Source organism: Rattus norvegicus, chromosome 10, assembly GCF_036323735.1.
Source record: "Rattus norvegicus strain BN/NHsdMcwi chromosome 10, GRCr8, whole genome shotgun sequence".
In the NCBI taxonomy this organism is placed as follows: Eukaryota; Metazoa; Chordata; class Mammalia; order Rodentia; family Muridae; genus Rattus; species Rattus norvegicus.
In genome coordinates, this window is record NC_086028.1 from 43,472,890 (window position 1) to 43,497,651 (window position 24,762).

The 24,762-nt window shown below is 42.9% G+C and overlaps 2 protein-coding genes across 2 annotated transcripts; one reads left to right on the forward strand and one right to left on the reverse strand.

The window, feature by feature from the left end:
• Window positions 1–8,205: 8,205 nt before the first annotated feature.
• On the forward strand, window positions 8,206–9,153 carry Or2ab1 (olfactory receptor family 2 subfamily AB member 1). Its single transcript, NM_001000778.1, has one exon. The coding sequence runs from the start codon at window positions 8,206–8,208 to the stop codon at window positions 9,151–9,153; it is 948 nt and encodes a 315-aa protein (NP_001000778.1).
• Window positions 9,154–17,759: 8,606 nt separating this feature from the next.
• Lypd8l2 (LY6/PLAUR domain containing 8 like 2) lies at window positions 17,760–22,808 on the reverse strand. The gene is made up of 6 exons (NM_001109638.1): window positions 22,738–22,808; window positions 22,122–22,211; window positions 21,813–21,926; window positions 21,283–21,438; window positions 20,392–20,523; window positions 17,760–18,446 (listed from the first exon to the last, which is right to left on the reverse strand). Exons 2-6 carry the CDS (start codon window positions 22,192–22,194, stop codon window positions 18,259–18,261), a joined length of 663 nt encoding a protein of 220 aa, NP_001103108.1. The 5' UTR covers window positions 22,195–22,211; window positions 22,738–22,808; the 3' UTR covers window positions 17,760–18,258.
• Between the last annotated feature and the right edge of the window lie 1,954 nt (window positions 22,809–24,762).

Sequence of the window (24,762 nt, forward strand, 5' to 3'; positions counted from 1 at the left end):
ACTCAGGGCTGAAATCAACCAAATAGAAAAAAAAAGAACAATACAAAGAATCAGCAAAACCAAAAGCTGATTCTTTGAGAGAATCAACAAGATGGATAAACCCTAGTCAAACTAACTAAATGGCCCAGAGGCAGTATCTAAATTAACAAAATCAGAAATGAAAAGGAAGACATAACAACAGAAATGGAAGAAATTAAAAATCTTACCAGATCCTACTACAAAAGCTTATTCACAACAAAACTGGAAAATCTAGATGAAATGGATGGTTTCCTAGACAGATACCACATACCAAAATTTAATCAAGAGCAGGTAAACTTTCTAAACAGGCCTATATCCCAAAAGGAAATAGAAGAAGCCATTAAAAACCTTCCAACCAAAAATAGCCCAGGGCCAGATGGATTTAGTTCAGAATTCTACTAGACCTTCAAAGAAGACCTGATACTAATATTCCTCAAACTATTCCATAAAATAGAAACAGAAGGAACACTACCTAATTCATTCTATGAAGCCACAATTACTCTGATACCTAAACTATACAAAGATCCTACCGAAAAAGAGAACTTTAGACCAATCTTGCTTATGGATATTGATGAAAAATATTTAATAAAATTCTTGTAAGCTGAATCCAAGAACACATCAAAGCCATCATTCACCACGATCTAGTAGGCTTCATCCAAGGAATGCAAGGTTGGTTCAACCTATGAAAATCCACTAATGTAATCCACTATATAACAAATCCAAAGGAAAAAAATCACATGCTCATCTCCTTAAATGTAGTAAAAGCATTTGACAAAATATAACACCCCTTCATGTTAAAAGTATTGGAGAGATCAGGAACTCAAGGCCCATACCTAAACATAATAAAAGCAATTTACTGCAAACCAACAACTACTATCAAATTAAATGGAGAGATACTTGAAGCAATCCCACCAAAATCTGGGACAAGACAAGGATGCACATTCTCCCCATATCTATTCAATTATTACTCGAAGTGCTAGCTAGAACAATTAGGCAACAAAAATAGATCAAGGGGATACAAATTGGCAAAGAAGAAATTAAGTTATCACTATTTGCAGATGATATGATAGTATACATAAACGACCTCAAAAATTCTATCAGAGAACTTCTCCAGCTGATAAACAACTTCAGCAAAGTGGCCAGATATAAAATTAACTCAAATAAATTTGTAGCCTTCTTTTATAAAAATGATAAACAGGCTGAGAAAGGAATTAGGGAAACAACTCCCTTCACAATAGTCACAAATAATATAAAATATCTTGAGGTAACTCTAACCAAACAAGTAAAAGATATGTGTGACAATAACTTTAAGTCTCTCAAGAAAGAAATTGAAGATCTCAGAAACTGAAGAGATCTCCCATGCTCATAAATTGGCAGAACTAACATAGTAAAAATGCCCATCCTACCAAAGTCAATCTACAGATTCAATGTAATCCCCATCAAAATCCCAACACAATTCTTCAAAGACATGAAAAGAGCAATTCTCCAATTCATCTGGAAAGGCAAAAAGTCCAGAATAGCAAAAACAATTCTTAACAATAAAAGAAAGGCTGGGGGAATCACCATCCCTGATCTCAAGCTCTACTATAGAGCAATAGTGATAAAACCTGCATGATTTCAGTACAGAGACAGACAGGTTGATCAATGGAATAGAATTGAAGACCCAGAAATAAAACCACATACTTGATCTTTGACAAAGAAGCCAAAAATATACAATGAAAAAAAAGCATCTTCAATAAACAGTGCTGTTTTAACTGGCTGTCTGTATGTAGACAAATGAAAATAGACTCATATTTGTTACCATGCACAAAGCTCAAATCTGAGTGCATCAATGACCTCAACATAAAACCAGATACACTCAATGTAATAGAAGAGAAAGTGGGAAAGAGCCTTGAACTCACTGGCGCAGGGAGAATTTCCCTTAACAAATTCCAATGGCTCAAGCTCTAAGATCAAGAATCAATAAATGGGACTTCATGAAACTGGAAAGCTTCTGTAAGGCAAAGGACATAGACAACAAGAGAAATTGCCAGCCTACAGATTGGCAAAAACATCTTCACTAACCCCACATCTGATAGAGGGCTAATATGTGAAATATATAAGGAACTCAAGAAGCTAACCACCAAAGACCCAAACAACCCAATCAAAAAATGGGGTATAGAACTAAACAAAGAATTCACAACAGAGGAATGGCTGAGAAGCACCTAAAGAAATGTTCAAAGTCCTTAGTGATCAGAGAAATGCAAATCAAAATAATCCTGAGATTCCACCTTACACCAATCAGAATGACTAAGATCAAAACCTCAGGTGATAACACATGTTGGTGAGGTTGTGGAGAAAGAGGAACACTCCTCCATTGCTGGTGGAATTGTGAACTAGTACAACCACTCTGGAAATCAATTTGGATGTCCTTCAGAAAATTGGAAATAGGCCTACCTAAAGACCCTACCATGCCACAGGGGTATATGTTCCATTATGTTCATAGTGGCCTTATTTGTGATAGCCAGAAGCTGGAAACAACCCAGATGCCCCATGACAGAAGAATGGATACAGAAACTGTGGTTCATTTACACAATGGAATACTACACAGCTATGAAGAATGAGGACATCCTAAGTTTTGCAGGCAAATGGATGGAACTAGAAATACCATTCTGAGTGAGGTAACTCAGACCCAAAAGCACATGCATGCTATTTTCTCACTAATAAGTAGATAATTAGCCAAAAAAGAAAACAACAACAACAACAACAACAACAACAACAACAACAAAAGTACAAAGTACTCAAGATACAGTTCACGTAATTCAAAAAGGTCAACAAGCTGAAGGACCCAAGTGAGTACACCTCAGTCCCTCTTGGGAGGGAGAAGAAAGCAACCACAAGGGGCAGGGAGAGAGGGACTTGGAAGAGAAAGGGGACAGGTATTGTGGGAGAGGGGAACATGATCTAGTATTGAGTAGGGGAAAAGGACTGAAGCCTTGAGGGCCAGTAGAAAGAATGGAAACAGGCGACCTCAGGAGGTGGAAGGTTGGAGGACCCTCCAAAATGTACCAGAGACTTGGGAGGTGAGAGACTCTCAGGACTCAAAGGGGGTGAACCCTAGATGAAATGTCCTACAGTGGGGAAAGGGATCTTGTTGAGCCCACCTCCAGCAGAAAGACGGGGTATCAAGTGAAGGATGGGATTGCTATCCCATAGTCAAAATCTGACCCACAATTCTTCCTGTCTGAAAGAAATGCAGATTTGGAAATGGAGAAGAGCCTGAGGAAAAGAAGGTCCAGTGAAAGGCCCAAAGGGGGATCCAGCTCAAGGGGAGGCCCGAAGACCTGACACTATTACTGAGGCTATGGAGTGTTCACAAAAAGGGACCTACAATGACTGCTCTCCAAAAAAACCCAACAAGCAGCTGAAAGAGTCAGATGCAGATATGTGCATCTAATCAATGGACAGAAGCTGTTGACTCCTGTGGTTGAATTAGGGAAAAGGTGGAGTAAGCTGAGGAGGAGGGTGACCCTGTAGGAGGATCAGCAGTTTCAATGAGCCTGGACTCCCAAGATCTCTCAGACACTGGATCACCAACCAGGCAGCATACACCAGCTGAGATGAGACCCCCAACACATATACAGCAGAGGACTCTGGGTCTGGGTTCAGTCATAGAAGATACACCTACTCCTCAGGAGACTGGAGGTCCCAGGAAGTTTAGAGGTCTGGTGAGGTGGGTGGGTTGGGGACATCCACATGGAGGCAGGGGTTGCAGGGAAGAGGTATGGGATATGGAACAGTTGGAGGGTGGATTGGGAGGGGAATAAAATCTGGAGTGTAATAATAAACAAACAAACAAACAAACAAATAAATAGGGAGACTCCTTGATACAAAAGTACCCAAAACCTGGAAATAACAAAGCCAATAAATATGCAAACCATCACACAGGAAACAAATAAAGAAACAAACACCAAATAAGACAAAACAAAAACCAAGACAACAGGACTCCTCAAAAAGATCTCAACTTCTCCATTACTGATGTGTGTAAAATATCAGGTGATGAATCAAAAAATTACATGAAAGTGAAAAACTAGCCAGTTATTCCAAAGAGGATACAAAGAAAAGAAGAATGGAGTAAGGACATCAGTTCAGGGTCTAGAGAAGAAAGCTAGAAATGCATGAAAAAGATGTAACATTGATGATGAGAGTTGTCCATCAGAGAAGACATCAGTACCACAGATGATGAAGTCAATATAGCAGATGTTGAAGTCTATATGTACTGCAGATGATGGTGTCACCACTACAGATGATGAAGTCAGCACTACAGATGATGAAGTCAGCACTACAGATGATGAAGTCAGCACTACAGATGATGATGTCACCACTACAGATGATGATGTCACCACTACAGATGACGAACTAGGCACCAGAGATGATGAAGTCATCAATACAGATCATGAAGTCATCACTACAGATGATGAAGTCAACACTACAGATGATGAAGTCAGCACTATAGATGATGACTTCAGCACTGCAGAGGATGACGTCACAACTACAGATGATGAACTTGGCACTACAGATGATGAAGTCATCACTACAGATGATGAACTCAGTACTGTGGATGATGAACTCAGTACTACAGATGATGAACTCAGTACTACAGATGATGAAGTCTGCACCGTGGATGAAGTCAGCACCATGACTGGAAACAGAAAAAATAGAGATATAGGAAAATTAAAAAGTACAAATGAGATAATGAGTTAAATAAAACATAATGGGAGGCATTACTAGTCGCTAAGACCAAGCAAGTATCAAGGATAGAGGAAAAGGGCTGGAAATAGTACATTCAAACATCAATAAAGGATGAGGCGGGCGGAGAGACAGTCCAGTTACTAAGACCCTTGCTGCTCCTCCAGATGATCCTAGCTTTGTCCCAGCATCCACATTAGGCAGCTCACAACCACCTGTACCTCTAGTTCCAGATGATCTGATGCCTTCCTCTATTCTCCACAGGTGTGCACATGTGCGCATACACACACACACACACACACACACACACACACACACACACACACAACTGAATAGGTATTTGAAATACTAAAGTAAGTAAAATTTTATGGAAAGAAAATAGTGAGTGTGGCTGCCACTCTAAAGAACTCCAGGCAACCATGAAGTGACCAAATATTAAGAATCCACAAGGTAGAAGGAACCAGAGAAGCCATTATAGCAAGCAGTAAGGAAAAGCTTCCTCTAAACACTGAAGCTAGAACTACTATCTGATCCAGCTGTAGCTCTCCTGGGGACACACCTGCAGGCATGAAGGTGCACACATCCATGATTATTGCAGTTCTACTCACAATAGATATTTGGAACCAGACTAGAAGCCCATTGGCTGATGAATAGATAATGGCATGCAGTATACATAGTCTATGGCATGGGATATACATAGTTTATGGCATGCGGTATACATAGTCTATGGCATGTGGTATACATAGTCTATGGAGCACCACTCATGAAGAGTCAAATCTTACATGTAGAAATTTTGATGAAATTGAAGTTGTAACCTCGAGTGAAGTGAGCTATTTAGAAATATGGACCCACTGAATATAAAGAAGGATGGTTAAGTAAACGAAAGGGGACCAGAGAGGTGAAGGGAAGGGGAGGAGAAAGAGGGCAGGAGAGGATGTATGTGTTTACAGCAGAGTGTATGCACACTGGGGCTAAACACAGTGAAGGCCACAGATTCCCTGCAGTAAGTACAACTGAATAAATATAATAAGGACAAAACTATAGCTAAGCAACATAGGGTGTCACAAAAAGATTGCTTTTAGGTATTTTCCATTTAAATCATCCAAGTTAAGATGCTTTTCTCACAGCAGAAAGGCAGCTTCATTGTGTCACCACGAGTGGGAAATTATAAGATGTGTTAATGAACCATTTGACACTGAGAGTAAGTGGGAAAATAATTAATTTTTTACTTTTGTTTTTCATGCACGAAGTTAACTGGGTCCCTTGGGACCCACCTAAAACTTTGCTTCCTTAATGGGTTTTTCAAAACTCAGTAAAGTCTCCAGTCTGGATTTATATCTAGACCCTAACATTATTCTTTTCATTTCAGGAAAATCCCGGTAATCGTTAAGTTGAGATGAGTATGGAAATGTTTAGAGAATGTGGGGAACCATCGTGACAAAAATCATGGGAGCTCTGGAACAAGATTTGTGTTCACAGCTGAGCAGCACACTGTGAAGAGAGAAGAGAGTCCGGGAACGTTACATGTGCATGCTCATGCTGGCAAATGGCTGTGGTCCTGATGCTGCCTCCTGTAAAGGAGGAGCCAAGATACTCCTCCTTTTTAGAAAAATCCACTGACAGTTTGCCAGTATTGAGCACAAGCTGACATGTTTCCCAGCATCAGGAAGCTGGGCAGGTTTGTCAACTGTCTTTGCTAAGCGCTCATTTCCTCCCTCAGCGGGCTCTCTGACTGCCTCTGTCTGTCTCTGTCTCTGTCTCTGTCTCTGTCTCTGTCTCTGTCTCTGTCTCTCTGTCTCTCTCTCTGGCTTTGTCTTTGTCTCTGGCTCTCACTCTCTCTCTCTTTCTCTCTCTCTTTGGCTTTTCCCTCTCTTTCTTTCTGTCTGTCTCTCTCTTTCTCTCTGTCTTTCTCTCTCTGGCTCTCTCTCCCTCTCTCTCTTTCTCTCTGTCTTTCTCTCTCTGGCTCTCTCTCCCTCTCTCTCTCCTCTCTGTCAGTCTCCCTGTCTGTCTGTTGTCTTCTTCCCTCCCTCTTCCTCCTCCTCTCCCTGTCTCTTATTGTTGCTATGTGTCATGCAGTCTATTTACTGACTGATACACTGATATAAAATGTTCAAAAGGGAAAAAAATCACCAAGGAGAGACTAGTTTAAAAAATCTAGAAAAGCATTTTATGTGGAATGAAAGAAGGAAGTGAGAAAACTGAGAAACTCTAACTGGACAAAGAGGGCAATGGTGCCCATGAATTAGTGGAGACAGAAGTCCTGTTAAGTTAGGAGGGATGTAACTAGGTGAAGACTGGGCTCCATGTGTTTTGTCTGACAGACCTCTATGTGGAAAACATCCTCAAAAGTATCATTTGGCTTTGTTTATTGTTGTGTTGCTATGCCAGCAAAAGCTAGTGTTTGCATCTATGATATTCTACATGTCATGGAGCCAGCTGAGACTGGCCACTTCAGAACATTCAAAAACGTAATTCATAATTTCTTAAAGACGTGTAGGCTTCTAGGTGTGTATTTGGGAGTCGGGGTGCTGTAAAGAGTGTCTCACACCTTGTTTAATATAATACAGAAAACCTTGGTATCGAGATTCTGAAAGACAAATGCCACATGAGTTCTTTCATATGCAGATCTTTGATTTAAATTTGTATATAGTATATAGATGTGGTTAGGAAACGAGAAAGGGGACCATGGACAGGGGAAGAAGAGATCTTCAGGCAGTGGGAACAAAAGAGAGGGTAACGGAATCCGTGTGACATAGGCAAAAGGAGGACTAAGAGGGGAAGAGGGAGAGGGGTGGGGAGTGAGCAAGGAAGATGACTAAGGGTAAAATGGGTGAAGATGCCTGGTGAAACACGTTGCACTGCAGGCTAACTTAAAAATAATAAGAAAATTCTGGCTTTGCAAACAGTTATATTCTCTGAGACTGTGACCAGAAACCTTAGTTGTATTGTTTTGAGAATGATAACTTGTTTAAGCAGTTTAAATACTTCCTGCCCCATTCCACCTGTAGAGATCAAGTCTGGGAGCATTAGGTACCTTGTTCAGTTAAATGAGCTTGGAAATATCCATTATCAGCCTGCCGAAGCAGAATGCAATTATTTCAACTTTTGAATTTTTACTTGTGACATCAAATTGGAGTTACAGCTCACTTTTAAGAGACAGATAATTAAAACATGCAGTTAGAGGAGTGCCATGTAGTCTGTTTGACATAAGTATCTCGAAGGTAAAATTATCCCTGTGAAATTATGAGACCTGGTGTCATTAGCCAAAAATAGTCCCTTAGAGTTAGGAGCTAAATTTGTGTCTGAAAAGGTCTCACAAAGAAACCTTCCTTTAAATTTAGGATACAGTTACCATCAACATTAAAACAAATGTGAAAAAAGGCCAAACTGACCTACGAGTTTTCATATGGGGTTCCTTTGATTTCTTCTCATCTGGACAGGTATGGATCAGTAGCAGGCATGAGACCCCAGAATTCTAGCACCATCACTGAGCTGATCCTTGTTGGGTTTTCTGATCACCCTGAGACTGAGGTTCCCCTCTTCCTCATCTTCTCTCTGGTCTACCTAGCCAACTGTTTGGGGAACACAGCTGTTGTCACATTAGTGGCTCTAGATGTCTCTCTGCAGACACCCATGTATTTCTTCCTCTGTCACCTGGCTTTCCTCAATGGCTTCTTCAGCACGGTTGTGGCACCAAAGATGCTCTTCAATTTTCTTGCAAGCAGGAAGGTCATATCTTACCCATTCTGCCTGGCTCAGACCTACCTCACCCTGTTCTTGGAGTCGACTGAGTGCTTTCTTCTTGCAGTGATGGCCATAGATCGCTATGTGGCAATCTGCTACCCACTGAGGTACCTTCTCATCATGAGCTGGGTGGTGTGCACAGCACTGTCCGTGGCAATCTGGGTCATAGGCTTTTGTGCCTCCGTTATACCTCTCTGCTTCACGATCCTCCCACTCTGTGGTCCTTACGTCGTTGATTATCTTTTCTGCGAGCTGCCCATCCTTCTGCACCTGTTCTGCACAGATACATCTCTGCTGGAGGCCATGATGGCCATTGGAGGGGCCGGCACTGTGCTGTTCCCCTTCCTCCTGATTGTTCTCTCCTACCTTCGCATCCTGGTGGCTGTGATAAGAATAGACTCAGCTGAGGGCAGAAAAAAGGCCTTTTCAACTTGTGCTTCACACTTGGCTGTGGTGACCATCTACTATGGAACAGGGCTGATCAGGTACTTGAGGCCCAAGTCCCTTTATTCCGCTGAGGGAGACAAACTGATCTCTGTGTTCTATGCAGTCATTGGCCCTGCACTGAACCCATTCATCTACAGCCTGAGGAACAAGGAAGTGCAGGGTGCCATGAGGAGAGTGATGGAGAGATACAAGAAAAGCACAAGAGTCACCTTCTAGAATCCTGAGGAACTGAGTACTGTATTTGTTTACCAAGATTTTAACAGGTTCAAGCCCTGAGTCTGTGATACTAAACCTCACTAGTCACAACTTCAACTTACCAGAACTCCCACCCCTGCCCTCAACACACAGACATTTTTCTTTCATGTTTGTCGACTTTATGAGTAAATACTGAAGTATGTTAATTAGCAGTCACCATGTTATATGTCAGCTCAGTCAAATATGGATAATAGAACCAAGAAAATATATGAACACACAGACTTCAAGTCAAGAATGTTGTTACTGGGTGCATTTTCTATTTTTCAGTTCTCTCTCTCTCTCTCTCTCTCTCTCTCTCTCTCATATTTTGGTTTTGTGAGACATTGTAGTCCTGTAGCTCAGGTTGTCCTTGAGGACTGGGACTGATGATGTGTGCCACCACACTTGGGGTTGTCTCAGCTTTCTATCCTAAGATCTAAGACCTCAGATCATGACAAACGCTGGGTTCCTGGTTCCTAGTCAGCTGCACTTTGTTGAGGAGCTCAAAGTAAAGGCAAACCTCAGCTCTATGAGAATAAAAGTCAGTGAACACTGCCATTGTCATTGGTTTTGCCATAGTAGTGGGCCCAGTACCCAGGTCCCGGCTACCTGCCCTTCACAGACTCCCCTTTGGAGAGTTGTACCACTTTGGCCATTCCGGCTATACTAGAAAACTTCTGTTCTTGTTACAGGGATGACGATACCTGGAGACCCCTATCACTTTCTGAGTTCTGCCTCCCCTGAGCCTCCATAACATCTCCAGCAGACAGGCAGCCAGACAAAAAGAAACAACATCTTTTTAATTTTAATAACAATTTTATTAATTCATTGATATATACTTATATTAAAAAGCCTGTATTTTAGAAGCCCATAGAAAGACATTGTAATATTGTTAATTTTGGAGACAAAGTACACGTTTAACTCCAGGCTCATCTGCTCTTTGTGCAAAGATTTCTATTTGAAAATCCAGGAAAGATGAGCATATCATTTTAAACACGTGCTGTCATCATTCTACAGTCACCTTCTCGCAGTCTACCATCTTACTAATTGCTGTTAGCTGTTGATGCTCCCACACTAGTGAATAGTCCTTTTCACAGGCTGAAAGTGCGTTAATGAGACTTCTTATCACTCGATAGTTAAACATAAAGCCTAAAGAACTCAATATCTCCCACAAGGCTACTGTATGTCTGCACCAGTAGGTAACTGGCAGTATCTCCCTTCTGGATGGACTTTGACTTTCTGTGAAGAGATCAAGGGCTAAAATATCCAAGAGCCTTGCTTCATTTCTCCGTGAGAGTATTTATTATATTTTTATATACAGTGGCAGAAAAGCACGAAAAGAAGGCAACAGTGGAGTGAGGCAGACCCACTTCCCAGAACTCAGAGACAGAGGCAAGTGGACTTACATGAGCTCGAGGCTAGTCTAGTCCACATAGGGAGTTCCAGGACAACCAGGGCTATGCAGTAAGATCCTGTCTCAAAAGAATACACAGGTGCATGCGCGCGCGCACACACACACACACACACACACACACACACACACACACGTTCATGTCCATCTTTTTTTTAAATTCCACAGTAGACATATCTATATCTTCATGTGCATTTATGGGTTACAGAATAAATACAATGTAAAGAGGCTGAAAGAGTTCAAGGGATTTCGGAAGTTGGCAGAGTCTGTGAAGGAGCTGCTGCTGGAGCTGCAGTCAGAGCTGAGGAAGAATCTGCCATGTTCAGCTTGAAGCCAAATCCTGAAGCTGGCCCCAGCAGGACACATGTCCGGAGCAGGGAACAGTAGATCAAGTCCAGGTGGACATCGGGTGGACTGGCAGGCAATTCAAGCAGACCTCATCAAGCAGGGAACTGAACCAACTGGAAGATGCGGGGACATTTGAGGAGTCCCCTGCTCCTGAACCACAGCAGGCATTGGTTGATAGGTTGATATGAGGCCATGCACAGCTGGAAAGGGTGGAGTCTCGCAGGGCAGTGCACAGCTGGAACGATCACTATTTTTACACAATGTCAAGCAATTTAGAATAGGGCACAGTCTGAGTTCAGCACACCTGATTCTTTTGGGGAGTTCTTCTAGGTTCCACTGGTTTTGTTTCAATTCTAGAGGAGTCAAACATTTAGCTGCTACAAAATAAAAGTCCCAAGAGCACTGATTCTTCTGCTTTCCAGTTCTTTGTGCCTCTTGGTTTCCTAATGTCACATAAAGAACAATTCAGATGTCCAATTCAAATTCTTTCTTTTCTAAAAGGTTTATTTAATTTTATTTTGTGGATATAGGTGTTTTACCTGCATATAAGTCTATATACCATGTGTGTCTAGTGCCAATGGAAACAAGAAGACACCAGATCTCCTGGGACTGGAGTCACAGACGGTTGTGAGCCACAGTGTGGGTGCTGAGAATTGAACCCAGGTCCTCTGCAGGAGCAACAGATGCCTAACCACTGAGCTACCCCTCCAGCCCCTAGATCAATTCAAATTCTTATATTGACTGCTAATGCGTCTAAGAAGGTACTGGAATTTGTACTTCACTCTGTAAAAATCAACTCATTATCACTTTCGTTTAGACCAAATAGTGTACCATGTAAAAAATAAGTTTTGGATTTAGCTAGAGATGAAATGTGGATACAAATTCTCGATCAGTTTAATAGACTGGTCGGTAATGGAAAACAAGGACCAGAATAGAAACCTAGGAGAGTCTTGATAGGAGAGGCACAGAGTCAACTCAGTCTCCTGAGGATTAATTAGGAGAAAGATTCTGCTCAAGTAATGACTGCATGGTCTTCCCAGAAATCTTAGTGGAATTTCACAAGAAAGACAGTAAGTTTTTTTAAGACTTATTTTTATTATTTTTTGAGAGAGAGAGAGAGCAAGAGAAAGTGACCAACTGCTATAGCATACATGTGGAGGTCTGCAGGCAACTTGCAGGAGTCAGTTCTCTTCTTCCACAATGTGGGCTCTGGGAATCAAATTCAAGTGGTCAGGCTTGAGAGAAAATGCTACCACCCACTGAGTCATCTCTCCAGTCTCAAGCACCGTTCCCAATCTCAATGTTGCAGAAGGCTGTTTCTGAGCCTAAGTCAGACATGAGGACCTTGCTGTTAAGGATGTCTTGTTTTAACAGCTCACATAGCCAGACTGAGAGAGACAGTATTCAAGAATGTCCCCACTCTGAGTGGTGCACACCTTTAAATATAGCACTAAGGAGGTAGAGTCAGGCAGATTTCTGTGTTTGAACCTAACTTAGTCTACACAGTAAGTTCTAGGTCAGCCAGGGATACATAGTGGGGCCCTGTCTCAAAGAACAAACTGGCAGCTGTGTGGGTTTTTGTTCAACTGGTAAACAAAGGTAACCAGAACTCACTGTTCAGTGTGAGTTTTGATACAAACAAGAAAGAACAAGATTCACAAGGCAGCTCAAACGGACGTTGATCCTGCTTGTTTCGATGTAACACCAGCATTTTTAATACAAATCCACACTATGTGGGCATGTCAGGAATGGACATGAGCTGAACGTGTTAAATGACTAAAAGCATCTGGGGAGAGAAAGAGAGAGAGAGAGAGAGAGAGAGAGAGAGAGAGAGAGAGAGAGAGAGAGAGAGAGAGAGAGAGAGGAAGAAGAAGAAGAAGAAGAAGAGGAAGAGGAAGAGGAAGAGGAAGAGGAAGAGGAAGAAGAAGAAGAAGAAGAAGAAAGAGAGGCTCTGTCTGACCTTAGGTGGGATCATGTTTACTGAAGGTGGGAGGATTTTGTCACCTGCAGGTGGAAATTGGCCAAAAATGCCTACAGGAGGAGGTGGAATGCTGTCTCTTACTGGGAGTGATGACTTTTGTGATCACAGGGGAAGCTGGGAAATGTAGTCTATTATCAGGAAACACTCAGAACTTATGAGTTCCCCCAAGTAAATTGTTTGAAGAGATTGGGTGCCAAAGACTTCTGAGCCAATAGAACAACTGGATTTGGATTAAACACTAGTTCTTTGAGAAAAAGATTTCTTTCAGAAATCTTGAGCTTCAGAGGAGTGTAGCGATGTAAACTTTTAATCCCAGTTTCAGGAGGCAGAGGCTGGTGGATGTCTGTGAGGCTGGTTTGGTCTACAGAGAGAGTTTCAGAACAGTTAGGTGTATGTAGAGATATCCTGCTGTTAATCCCAAAAATGGGAGGAGAAAGACCACCCAGCCAAATCATGACAGCCAAATTAACCAAAGCAAGCAATCAAGTAAAGCAAACTTTTTAATTTGTATACATGGGCTGCCTCCCCCTAACACAGGATTCAATAGGTCAGCATTGGATGTGAGGAAGACAAGGTTTTATAGCTCAGGGGTAAAGGATTTTTAAATGGAGAATTTGTAGGGCAAAATAGATAAGGTTACAGGAGCAGAACATAACAAGGTAGTCACAGCATTTTGTGATAAAAGTAGGGTTGCAAGACATGATTGTAAGGTAGACATAACAACAGGTCATTATAAAAGCTTTCTGAAACAAGATATTGTTGTTAGGTAGTCACAACAACAGGTGACCATAGTAACTTTTTGAGACAAAGGCATGGTTGCATTTCCTGGAGTAGGCAGTACAGAGCCATTTCCAGTTAAGGCAAGCTGGTTCATTGTCTGTCTTTAAAAAAAAAAGAAAAGAAAAAAGAAAACAGAAAGAAGGAAATGTGGAACTTCAGTTACCTTAATGGTCAGAGAGAGAGAATCACCTGAAAAGTCTCTTAAACAAAAGTGTATGGAGTGTACAGTTAAAGAAATGTTCCTGCTTCTTGAAGGCCAGGTACAGTCTCAATTCCAAAGTGAAGAAGCCAGCCGGCCTCCACTTAGGCTTAAAAGCCATCTTAAAATAAAGACGAACTAGGTTCATTCCTGTTTATGATTAAACCTCTGTTTCTCCAGGATGGGGCTGTTCCCCCCATCCCCTCACCTTCCTCCCGTAACCTTACCTCACATGGTCCTGTACTGTCTGTTCCAGGAAACCTTGACCATACTTTGTCTTTAGGAGGTTGTGATCCTGTTTACATAACATACATCCTTGTCTTCCTCTTTCACTATCATTTTCTCTCTTTAACAGCTAATTCTCTTGCCCCTTTAAACATGCTCACAGCTGATAATCTTCTATTTCTCCTCATTAAAAAGTGAATGAAAAATAAGAAATACAAAGGAAAGAACATGACGGCTTCTAGGTATGCAAGAACATAGCCAGAGAAAGAGACTTCGGAGAGAGTCCAGAGTGGGCATGACTCCAAACTGGGCATGTGAGGAGAGGTGGGAAGGGGGAGGGAAGTCACCAACCAAGAGGGGTGGCCTGTGCCTAGAGACTGGTCAGGAGAGCAGAAGGGTAAAGGGTAGACAAAAGGTCAGGTCACCATAATGTTTGGATTATATAGGGAAGGGTAGCTGGAGGAATGTCAGCCCAGCCCCTGAGCTAGAGACTCGTAGGGTAGCCAATGTTAGCCTGAAGGACCCTGTAACAGATAGAGACTGAGATGCTGGGAAACCTGAGGGCTAGGTTTATGTTGCTATGTTAAATAGGTGCTTCAGATATTCGATAGGTTTGAGATCTAACAAAAGGGACCGTGAAAAGCCAATGAAGGCTGCTCTCCAAAATCCCAATTTATGGTAAGCCAGCCCACAGATGGCTGGCTTGTCCCAGTGCACTTCTAAAATAAAGCTTGCTTCAATTAGACAATCATGGGTTTGGTCTTTCTCCTCACAATTCTTAGGTTTAACATTAATGTTCAGTCAAACACAAAAACATTCTTTTTTTATTTCTTCATCTTAAAAATATTTTATGATTTCTATTTCCCTAATTTAGATTTGACAGGTGTCTTAGTTGGACTTTCCATTGCTGTGAACCAACACCATGACCAAAGCAACTCTTATAAAGGACAACATTAACTGGGCCTGGCTTATAGGTTCTGAGGTTTAGTCCATTACCATCAAGATGACAACAGGTTTTTTCTGACTCTTGAATGGCAGTGGGAGGGATAAAGTCTCAGCCCTTTAGTCACTGTGTGTAACATCGTGGTGGATAAACCACTTGAAGCTCCTGGTCACTTAGGGTAAGCCTCCTTTGGGGACATGAGAGTCAGATTCACAGGCAAACTGTATTCCTAGGGTCCCGCCATTTCGCTTTAGTGATGAGACAGAGAGGAGATGTGAGTGTGGCCTGAGTAGCCCAAACCGAACACTTTTGTTTTGCTGTTCTGAGGAGCTGCACTTGTTCTTTTCATAACATCTGAGTTATTTGCTTTCCCACCAACAGTTTGCACGAGTCCCCCTTTTGAAGGTTCTTGGTCCTGCCGGCCGTGTTATCTCCTCATGATAATCACACTTAGAGACCCGGGTTGGACTCTCACAGGGATTTGTCCACAGTTTCAGTTCACACTGGCGATATCGGTTAGTCTGTATTCCCATACTCCATCCCATTTGTTTGCTTGCTGAGGTGGAAAGATGCTCAGGCCTTTCACCCATGTCTAAGGGGAGACTGTCTCCTTCACACTGAGGTACTTGAGCTCTTTATATATAGGGATCCCCGAGCCTTTCACAGATCTACAGTTTGCAAGGATTTTCCTCTCACTGCCTAGAGTGCGTCTTAGTCTGTTCACTGCTTCCTCTTCTGTGTAGGACATCTAACCTTCAAAAGAACTCCCCTCCTGCTTCTGCTTTTTTTGTTGTTACCTCTGCTTTCTCAGTCAAAGAACAAAAGAAACAAGAAAAGTTAAAACTCAGTTCCCAGAGCAGACAGACCTGGGCTGCTCTCAACCATGGTCAAGGACACTTCTCTTTACCGTGGAGTGAAGCCAGCCTTCCCACCCTGTGGGAGTTCCCCTAGCACCCCAACACCACCCCACTTTCCTTCATGTCTTCTCCTAAGGTTCAAAGTCACAGTCCATGGCTGTACATTTCACGGATCTCTTATCTGCTCAGCTAACTAAACCATCTCACTTTGTACTATGGACCCTGCGATGAATTCCAAGGTGATTAATGACTTGGAGATAAGAAGAGTTTCTGGCAAAGAAGGTGCAAGAGTCCAGAGACCATATTTGTAGCAGAGTCTGGGGCAGGATTACCTCAGTAGCTCTTCTCTCAGATGACTCTGGCCCAGAGCCTGTAGACAGGTCAGAGTCACAGTGAGTGCAGGCTATGTCACTTTAGGAAGTGCAAAGTCATCTCTCACACAGTTCTGGTTCCCCAAAGCTGCTCAGTGAGGACCTCAACCTGCTCTGCCATGTTTACTTGTATGTTTCTCCCTCTTCTGAAGGATCCATCTCACTTCACAAAGGATCAGGGTGAAATCAGAGAGAAGCAAACCGATGAAACCCAGACCAGTCAGAGTATACAGCAAGGACAGTAGACCACTCTGCCTCTGACCTGAATCTATCATCTAGGCTCAATAAGAGGCTGGTACCCAGATCCTGAGGATCCTTAGGGCTTAGGGAACAAGTTCAACACAAAGGTGGGGCTTCTGGCCAGAGCATGTGCAGGCAGGTGAAAGTCAATGATGTCAGGTTAATTCTGGAGTTATCCTCACCCAACACCTGCCATCCAGACAGTCATCATACACTGCCAAGCTGTGTTGTGTCACAGATAAGGACTCTATGTCACATGGTCTCCTCAAGTTCCTTCTTCTTGGTCACATCTGGTATTGGGTGTCTCAGAGGGGCACTTGCAGGGCTGGTCAATTTTTAGGAGAAGCACCCTTGAGTTGTGCCTGATCTCATCTACTCCTGGCTACCATCAGTCACACAGTGTGAAAGTGAGGAGCTATGGGAGGTTCTGTTGCTCTTGGGAGCTCAGCTGCCCCACACCCCCGTGGGGCCTGCAGGTAGGTACTCTATGCCGGAACTCCATGACTGCCATCAAGCAGGATGAAGGCCCTAGTGTAGCACCTCCCCATTCCTGTACTTAACTGTGGCCTCTGTTCTCTAGTCATCTTTGGCACTGGCCCCTTCTGCTCCTTTGGAGAGGAAAAGGCTGAGAAGTGTTAGAGGCAGCAAAGGGGATCACTAGTTCCTAAGAGCACAGAGGCATTCATGTGAAAAGGCCAAGAGGATGGCCAGAGAACCAGAGGTGGCCTCTTTGGGTCAGTTTGACTTGGCCCTTTCTGCAATAATCTAGGGTGCTTTTAGAGACTTACTCACAGAAGCTCCATGTCTGCCTCCTGGCTGTGACATTGGTCATAGAGTGAAGCTGAATCAGCTGGATGGCTAGCACCAGGGCATGATTTTAAGAGTTCAGAGAACACTTGGGTATTCAGTATCACAGTTCATTGAAGGAAGTCAGGGCAAGAACTTTAGTGAGAACCCAAAGGCAAGAACTGAAGCAGAAGAATGTCACTTGCTCACATTCTCTCTGTGGCTTGTTCAGTCTGCTTTCTTACATCACCCATGACTACCTGCCAGGGCTGGTATTGTCCTCAGTAAGCTTGGCCTGTTCTCCTCATCAATCCTTATTCAAGGAAAATGACCCCACAAACCTGTCTACAGGCCAATCTGATAAAGATCATTCCTCATTGAAATTACCTTTCTCCACATATGCCTAGGCTTATGTCAAGTGGGAAATAAAAAACAACCAGCATGTTTCAGTTGACCAAATTTTTATTACAAATTATAAAAAAGCAATGGAACATGATGATCTGAGAGTTATAAGCTGAAATGAACCCTTTCCTCACCAAGCTGTTAGAAACACCAACTTAGGCAGAAAGAATACTTAGGTTAATGCCTAAAAGTTCTCTCCAATATCACATACATACATGTATATATGTGTGCACACATGTGCACACACATACACACAGATGTTTTCTTCTAGTATTTTTACCAATTTCTTTCTTCAGATTTAATTTCACTTGCTTACTGCTTTGATTGGTCTAATTACTCTGGCTAGGACTTCTAGTATTATATTAAGGAGAAGAGGGGACATTCAGACATAGTCATCTTTGTATGTTTCCTGGTATTACAAAAAAATGAACTTAAGTTTTTACATAAAGAACAGTTTTCATTTGTTCCATGTTTTGGAAATAGCCATCCAAGTATACCAATGGGTCTATTGCATAGTATTGTGGGATTGTCAGTGCCTGGATGATCAAAGCAAGATTTTCAGGAGGAGCAGAACAATTGGAAGTGATGCAATGGATTTGAAGGTGGGGCTTCCATTGGTTGCTGGGATGCACAAGGTTTTAATCTTTATGTTATTGAAGACATTCATATCCAGTGAGCAAGTATTTTCAGTTGCACACCCTTTTCCATAAAATATTAAATTAGAAGATTGATCTGGAAAAAGAAAGAGCCAGCAGTTAGTTGTCTCTCTCCTCTCCTCACCCAAGTTCTCTGGGGAAAGAAATGTGCCCAGGGTGATCTTAAATATGTAACCTCTGTCTCTGGGTGGTAAACATGCAAACAACTCCATGCATAGGTTGAGCCTCTGTTTAAGGCATGATTAACAACACCGGGGTTCAGAACTCTTTCATTACAAGGGAAGAACTTAATATACACAAGAAAGACACTAGCTGAAGGACGACAAGTGCTTGGCTAAATTTTAAATTGTGTTTGTGCTCCTTCCTAACTTAGCTTTAAAAATGGAGGGAAATGTTGTTGATATCCATGAGCTCAAATCCTTCTTTCAAGACCTCTGAGTCCCATGGGCGACCAATACCATGGAAACATATGTATCAGTTTCCCACGGAAATTGAACTAGAAATTTGTCCTGTCATGGTTGGCTTCAACCACCCTCTGTATCCTGTGTGACATTAATGTTCATCTCAACTATTCTCCACAAAGGTTCTTTCCCTACCAATCCTAGACCCTCCTTCAGTATTATTGCCTTCAACTCATCAGTTCTCAGTTCTACAATCATGAAATATTTCACATCTTGATCAGAAAAGAGTTGCCACTGCCTCCTTCCTATTATATAGTGCAGAGAGAAAAATCCCACAGTTGTTTTTGTAGTTCCTACATAACAAACACAAAGTTTTGCTCACTGAGGAAAAAAATCATAAAACTTTTACTAAATTCTACTAAATTCTCAGTGGCTCTATGAAAACCTCAAGTGCTCACCTATGTGACATCTAGAAATGAAGTCACTTCCTGTGCTGCCAATTAACCAAAAGGCCCACTGCAGGATATCACAGCAAGGCAGGTGTGACCATTTATATTTCTTCCCCTTACAACCCCCATCAACTGCCACACACCTTCCCTTCAACTGCCAAAAATGGCTCCCTCCAGAGATAAATATCCAAGAGCTTGCTTGGTCCCATATTGCCCTTCTAAGAAAACTACGTTCTAAGAAAACCACCTCTCCCACTCTTTCCAACTCCTGGCAGAGTGGCTTTCTGTAGGCCGCACTCATGGTGTATCAGGGTTGTATTGAGATGGAAGTGGAGATGAGGGGAGAGATAGGACTCTTGAGAGGGGTCTGGTGATGAGGAAGGATGGGGTGGAGGTAATGGAGTCATGAGAGGATATGGAACTAATTGCAGTTTTAGTTTTGATTCTGCCCTGGTTTTTGTTGCTGTTGTTGTTGTTGTTGCTGTTGTTGTTTGCTTGCTTGCTGTGTCTGTATGTGGGTGCAAGTATATATGGAGGATGAGTACATAAAACTATAGTTGACAATGAAAGTGTAAAATTCAATCCCAATCTCCAGAACTTCAGAATTGCAACTCTTAACTGTATAGAAGGTCGTGGAGATGTATGATCTTTGGATCTGGATAATCTCACTACATGATGTTTTTAATTTGTAAGTTCTTTAAAATTTTAATTAAAAAATACAAAAAAGGAGCAAAAATGATTTCACTTCTGAGATTAGATATTAAAGCCTATAGCTCCCCTTATGAGTCTACCCTCTCCATCTCATTATTAGTGCTGAGAGAAGTCAGCTGATAGACCATGAGGCCACTTCATGAAGAGGAGTTAGCACTACCAAAATCAGGAGCGAAACAGAAAGCAGATCCTCCATCTGAAGGACCTCAGTCCCTGCTGACAACTCACACTGCCCCGGGAGACACCCCAAGCCAGAACCAGTGCCAAGGAGGTGCCCAGATTCTAGACCTGTAGAAAAATGGGCCTCGTATTTGCTATGTTTTAGCTGCTAAGCTTTGGGTACACAGAAGTAAATGACAAGTATACTATACTCCTGAGACCATCCACACCCTAAAGTAAGAAGTAAAACTAAGAAGAAGAAAACAACCATATGTACATCAGAATGAGGAAGTACTCATACCTGTACCGGTAACCTCAAGACACTTTCTCTCTGCCCCTGTGCACTTCAGGGTAGTTATTGTGCTGCATGTCTTGTTTTGCTCACTGTAGCAGGCAGTACATTCAACACCATTGATTTCTGATGATCGAGACACTGAATGGAGAGACAGGGGTTTTCATCATGGGGAACTGACAGAAGAAACAGCTGAGGACATGTCTATCCATGACTTATCTAATGCAGGGTTTTCCCATGATTCTACCAAAAAGCATTGCAGTGAGGATGAGCTGAGAGGAGGCGTGGAAGAAAGGCACTGGGGTGAGAGCACCATGGAGGACCTCATGGGAATTCAGAGCCATCCTCACCATCCTAGATAATGGGAAGGAGATGATCTGTTTTCTAAAATGATGCTGTTCATAGGGTGAGGGGTGACCCAGGTGTGGTACACACACATCTGTGCTCCCAGCTACTCTGACTTTGGAGGCTGAGGCAGGATTACTGAATCCCAGTAATACAGTGCAAGCCTAGATACATAGCAAGACTCCATCTCAACCATACAAAAATTCAAGGTGAGTAATAAAATAGGTGAGGAAAGTCTCTCCACTAGAGGAGCAGAGCAGAGCAGAGCAGAGCAGAGCAGAACATTTAAAGCTACAGATTCATAGAACTTAGTAGATCCTGCTGCGTAGCTGTCTCTCAGTCTGCATATGCAAGTGCGTGCACACATACCTCAAGAGAGGGGCTTGTTTCCAAACCAGTTCCTTACAAATAAAGGTTTCAATCAAAAGCAGAAGGGCAAGCATTACTGCCGCAGTGAAATGGACCCATGGAAAGGTAGAGGAGCCCTGAACAGGCTGTAGAGCGCAGACACAGGTTGTATTCACATGCTGGGACATAGACAGGAGGTATACTCACGTGCTATGTTTTCTTTGTTGCATTTGTCAGTGGTGCAGCATTGGTTCTTGTATTTAAATGTCTGTTGACTCCCCAGCGTTGCTGAGAATTCCAATCCACATGTTTTTGTATCTGTATTACACCCTTTTTGCTCAAGTACTTGGTTTGAACCCGGAACTGCGGAAAATTGAACCACCAAGTAAACTTTCCTCTGGGGTAATGGTAAATAATCTGTTCCCTCATCCCCACTCTCTTGAGTGTTGCACCTCTCTGAGAGTCTCTCAGCGCTAGTCTATTGAGAAGGAACCAACAGAGGAACCACTTGCTATGAAGGGAGTGACTGGTGGTAAGGTACTTGCTTAGAAGCATGGTGCCCTGAGTTTGATCCCTGACACTGTAAAAGAGGGGAGTCACTCCCAAGTGGTCCTGATCATGTAGAATCTAAGGCCTACAACAAGCACATGCTCCATCTCCACCAAGCTCCTAGTCTCATCCTGGAAAGGAGGCAAGGATAAATTAGAGGATGTTCAAGGTAGTGAGGGTTGGCTTACGTGGTGCTTCTAATTTCTGTATTTGGTTGAAGCAGCCAACAGTGGTGTCACAAGTAGTTAAAGGCTCAAAACAGTTTCCATTTCCACATGTAGCTTGTAGACACGTGTAACCCTCTGTAAGGAGGAAATGCACATCGGTTAAAAGGTAATCCCGAAGCCTTGTAGTTGATGTTGTTTAGGAGTCAAGAAGCCATGGGGGTCTAAACAGACTACTGGAGTCTCATGTGGTTGCCTACCTCTCCCAAGGCACTTGACTGGTTACCTCCCCTTTGCGTTTTTAGGATAAGGGAATGCTTTGTTCACTCTTACCTACAGAGCCGACAACCAAGATGCTAAAGACAAAAACTGTGAAGAGGCTCTTCAGGATGGAGGACCAGCCCATGGTGACACTTGTGAGCACTGCATGAAATGCAAGTAAGGACAGTGGGATCAGAGCAATGGGGCTCAGACCTGCAATCCAGCAATCCTCGTACTAGACTGTGCTGTTTGTCCACATGTTCATTCGTTTGTTCATTCATTCCTTCATTCATTCATTCACCCCTTCACTTGTCCTTTCTGAAAGCCCAACTTTATCCAACACTGGCTTTATGCTAGATGTGGCCATTTGGAAGGATGCAAAACTGGAAAAGATACCATATCTTTTGTCAAGGAATAGGGGATGAGGATGGGTTCTGGGAAAGGACTTTCACTCAAGAGAAATTCTTCTTTCATGCATCTGGAAGACACTAGATCTCCTTCCACAGTTGAAATGGCTGAGTCAAGAAACAACTCCTCTGGAGAACAGGTGGAGACTCTCTATGTGGTAGAAAGGTCTGGGCCATGGTGCTCAATAGCAATCAGATCCTTAGCTAATGTCATGGCTTCACCACTTCCTAAATCACCTTCCCCCTAATGGATGACCTCCATCCACACTGGAAATGCTCACCAAGAAGGACTCCTGATCTTCTGAAAGGACTGCTGTGAGCTGGAGAGGAAGCAATCTCGCCTAGAGAAAGGATGAAAGGAGCACTTTCTCTGCCTCCCTGTCACTTTTATAGTGCAGAGGACCATTACCTGGCAATTAAGGCACTGTAAATAGTCTCTCGGCATGAAGCCAAGTGCACTAAACTTCCTGATATTCTAGAGGTAGATACCGTGAGAACAGCTCTTCTTGAACTTCTTGTTGGTAAGGAAAGGAGGGAGGGGCAGGAGTTTAAAATGCTACTGTGATTGAGGTGAGCTACAGAAAAGTTTGGAGTACTTGAAAATTAAAAAGTACAGGAATTGGCTCACAGTGTGTAGATACCATCCTCCATTTTCCTTTCAGGCAAATCCCCAGCATTCTCTCTTCCATCCTTTCCCTTCTCCCTAGAGTCTGACCCTAGGATCTATTTATTCTCTGCTTAGAAGGGACTGGGTGTATCCCTCTGTAATTTCACTCCCCCCACCACACACACACACACACACACACACACACACACACACACACAATTTTTATATTTTTAATCTCAGTCTCTGGTTAGGGCATAGTTCACCAGCCTTCTTATTTGCAATGGACAGAAAGGCTAAGGTAGAGGGACTCACACTTCTTCTGGATTCTTCTAATCATTCAGATTTTAGACACATTCTGTCAAAATTCGGGCACCAAGTGCCTCCTCCCTGGGAAGTCCGTATGCAGAGTTGTGAAGACAGTGTGGGTTACAGGGAAGGGACAGGGTTATACATGTGCCTCAGACGCTGGAGTGTGGAAGAAATGAGGAGGCACACCCAGCAGTTACAGACATGAAGGATGGAGAAAGGACATCCTTAAGTTATGGAGACCAGCAGAGACTTAGCTGGAATTTCTACATAGGCCTGAAATGGTGGGAAGTGCTTCTAGGGTTCAAAGTAAGTTGGCAAAACGTTTCATGGGACACAGAAGCATGAGCTGGGAGTAGACTTGCCACACTTGCAGGGTCCCTAATGATGAAGCCTATCTCAGTTCCACTACTCAAGATGACAAGACAACAGCCAAGACATGCTGTACACTCTCCCCCAAATACAACGAAGACTTTTTTCAAAGAGTCAGCTTAAGTCTTGCCTTCCAAAGAAGAAATTTGGCATTGCCACCTTGTGGCATTTCACAATGTGCCCACCACCACCACCACTCCCATCCTATCACACACCTGTCCTGACATCTCCCAGGGTCAAAGTCATAGCTGGAGACTGTATTTTATGGTTCCCTATTAATTCAGCTTAATAAACTTCAAGTTGTGTAACCAGCACTGGACTGTGAGCTCCCAATTAGCTGAGAGTGGAGATAAGGATGATGACTGCAAATCGGCTTGGAGCCAAGAGGCCAGACTTGCAGGTTATGGCCGTGTCTCATTTATGCACTGACCTGGACACTGCTGAGCAGACAAGCCACAAGCTGAGGCCACTGTCATTCATCCATGGGGAATGGATTGTGGCCCCCATCTACCAAGCGTCAAAGAAACTCTGCCAACTTTCTTCTCCCAGGAAAAGGTCTCAAAGAGATTGCTTACATAGGCAGAACCTGGACATAAAACAACAGAAGTTGGATAGAAATGGTGGGATAAAAGGGCCAAGGAAGTAGCATCCTAATCCTGACTTGCCCCCAAGACCAGGGCCAAGGAAAAAAATACTCCAATCCCTGAGAAGAAAACCCCACCAATCCCTGAGCTTGCCACAGGATCAGGTCACAGAATGCCACCAGTCCCAGGCCACCCTGGAAAGCTCTGTCCTTCCCCCCCATCCCAAACCCTATATGAACCCTGCCTTCTGCTCAGTTCCTTCCTGCCAGAATAGAGGTAGCCACCCTCTTGTGTTTTTCCAAATTAATCTCTTGTGTGAGGCTTTTTGTGTGCAGTGTGATTTTGTGATGTTCTTTGGTTCCTGACTGCCAGGGTAACTTTCCCCTCAGATCCATCACTTACAGATAACCTCCCTGGCTAAAGAAGAGCAGAGACAA

Excerpts from the sequence above, each read along its gene's own strand:
- Lypd8l2 (NM_001109638.1), bottom strand. The coding sequence starts at position 22,194 with ATGGGCTGGTCCTCCATCCTGAAGAGCCTCTTCACAGTTTTTGTCTTT. Across the intron at positions 20,524-21,282 it reads CAACAAAGAAAACATAGCAC|TGTCTCGATCATCAGAAATC; the intron begins GTGAGTATACCT and ends CTCTCCATTCAG. Across the intron at positions 18,447-20,391 it reads TCTTGAGGTTACCGGTACAG|ATCAATCTTCTAATTTAATA; the intron begins GTATGAGTACTT and ends TTCTTTTTCCAG.
- Or2ab1 (NM_001000778.1), top strand. The coding sequence starts at position 8,206 with ATGAGACCCCAGAATTCTAGCACCATCACTGAGCTGATCCTTGTTGGG.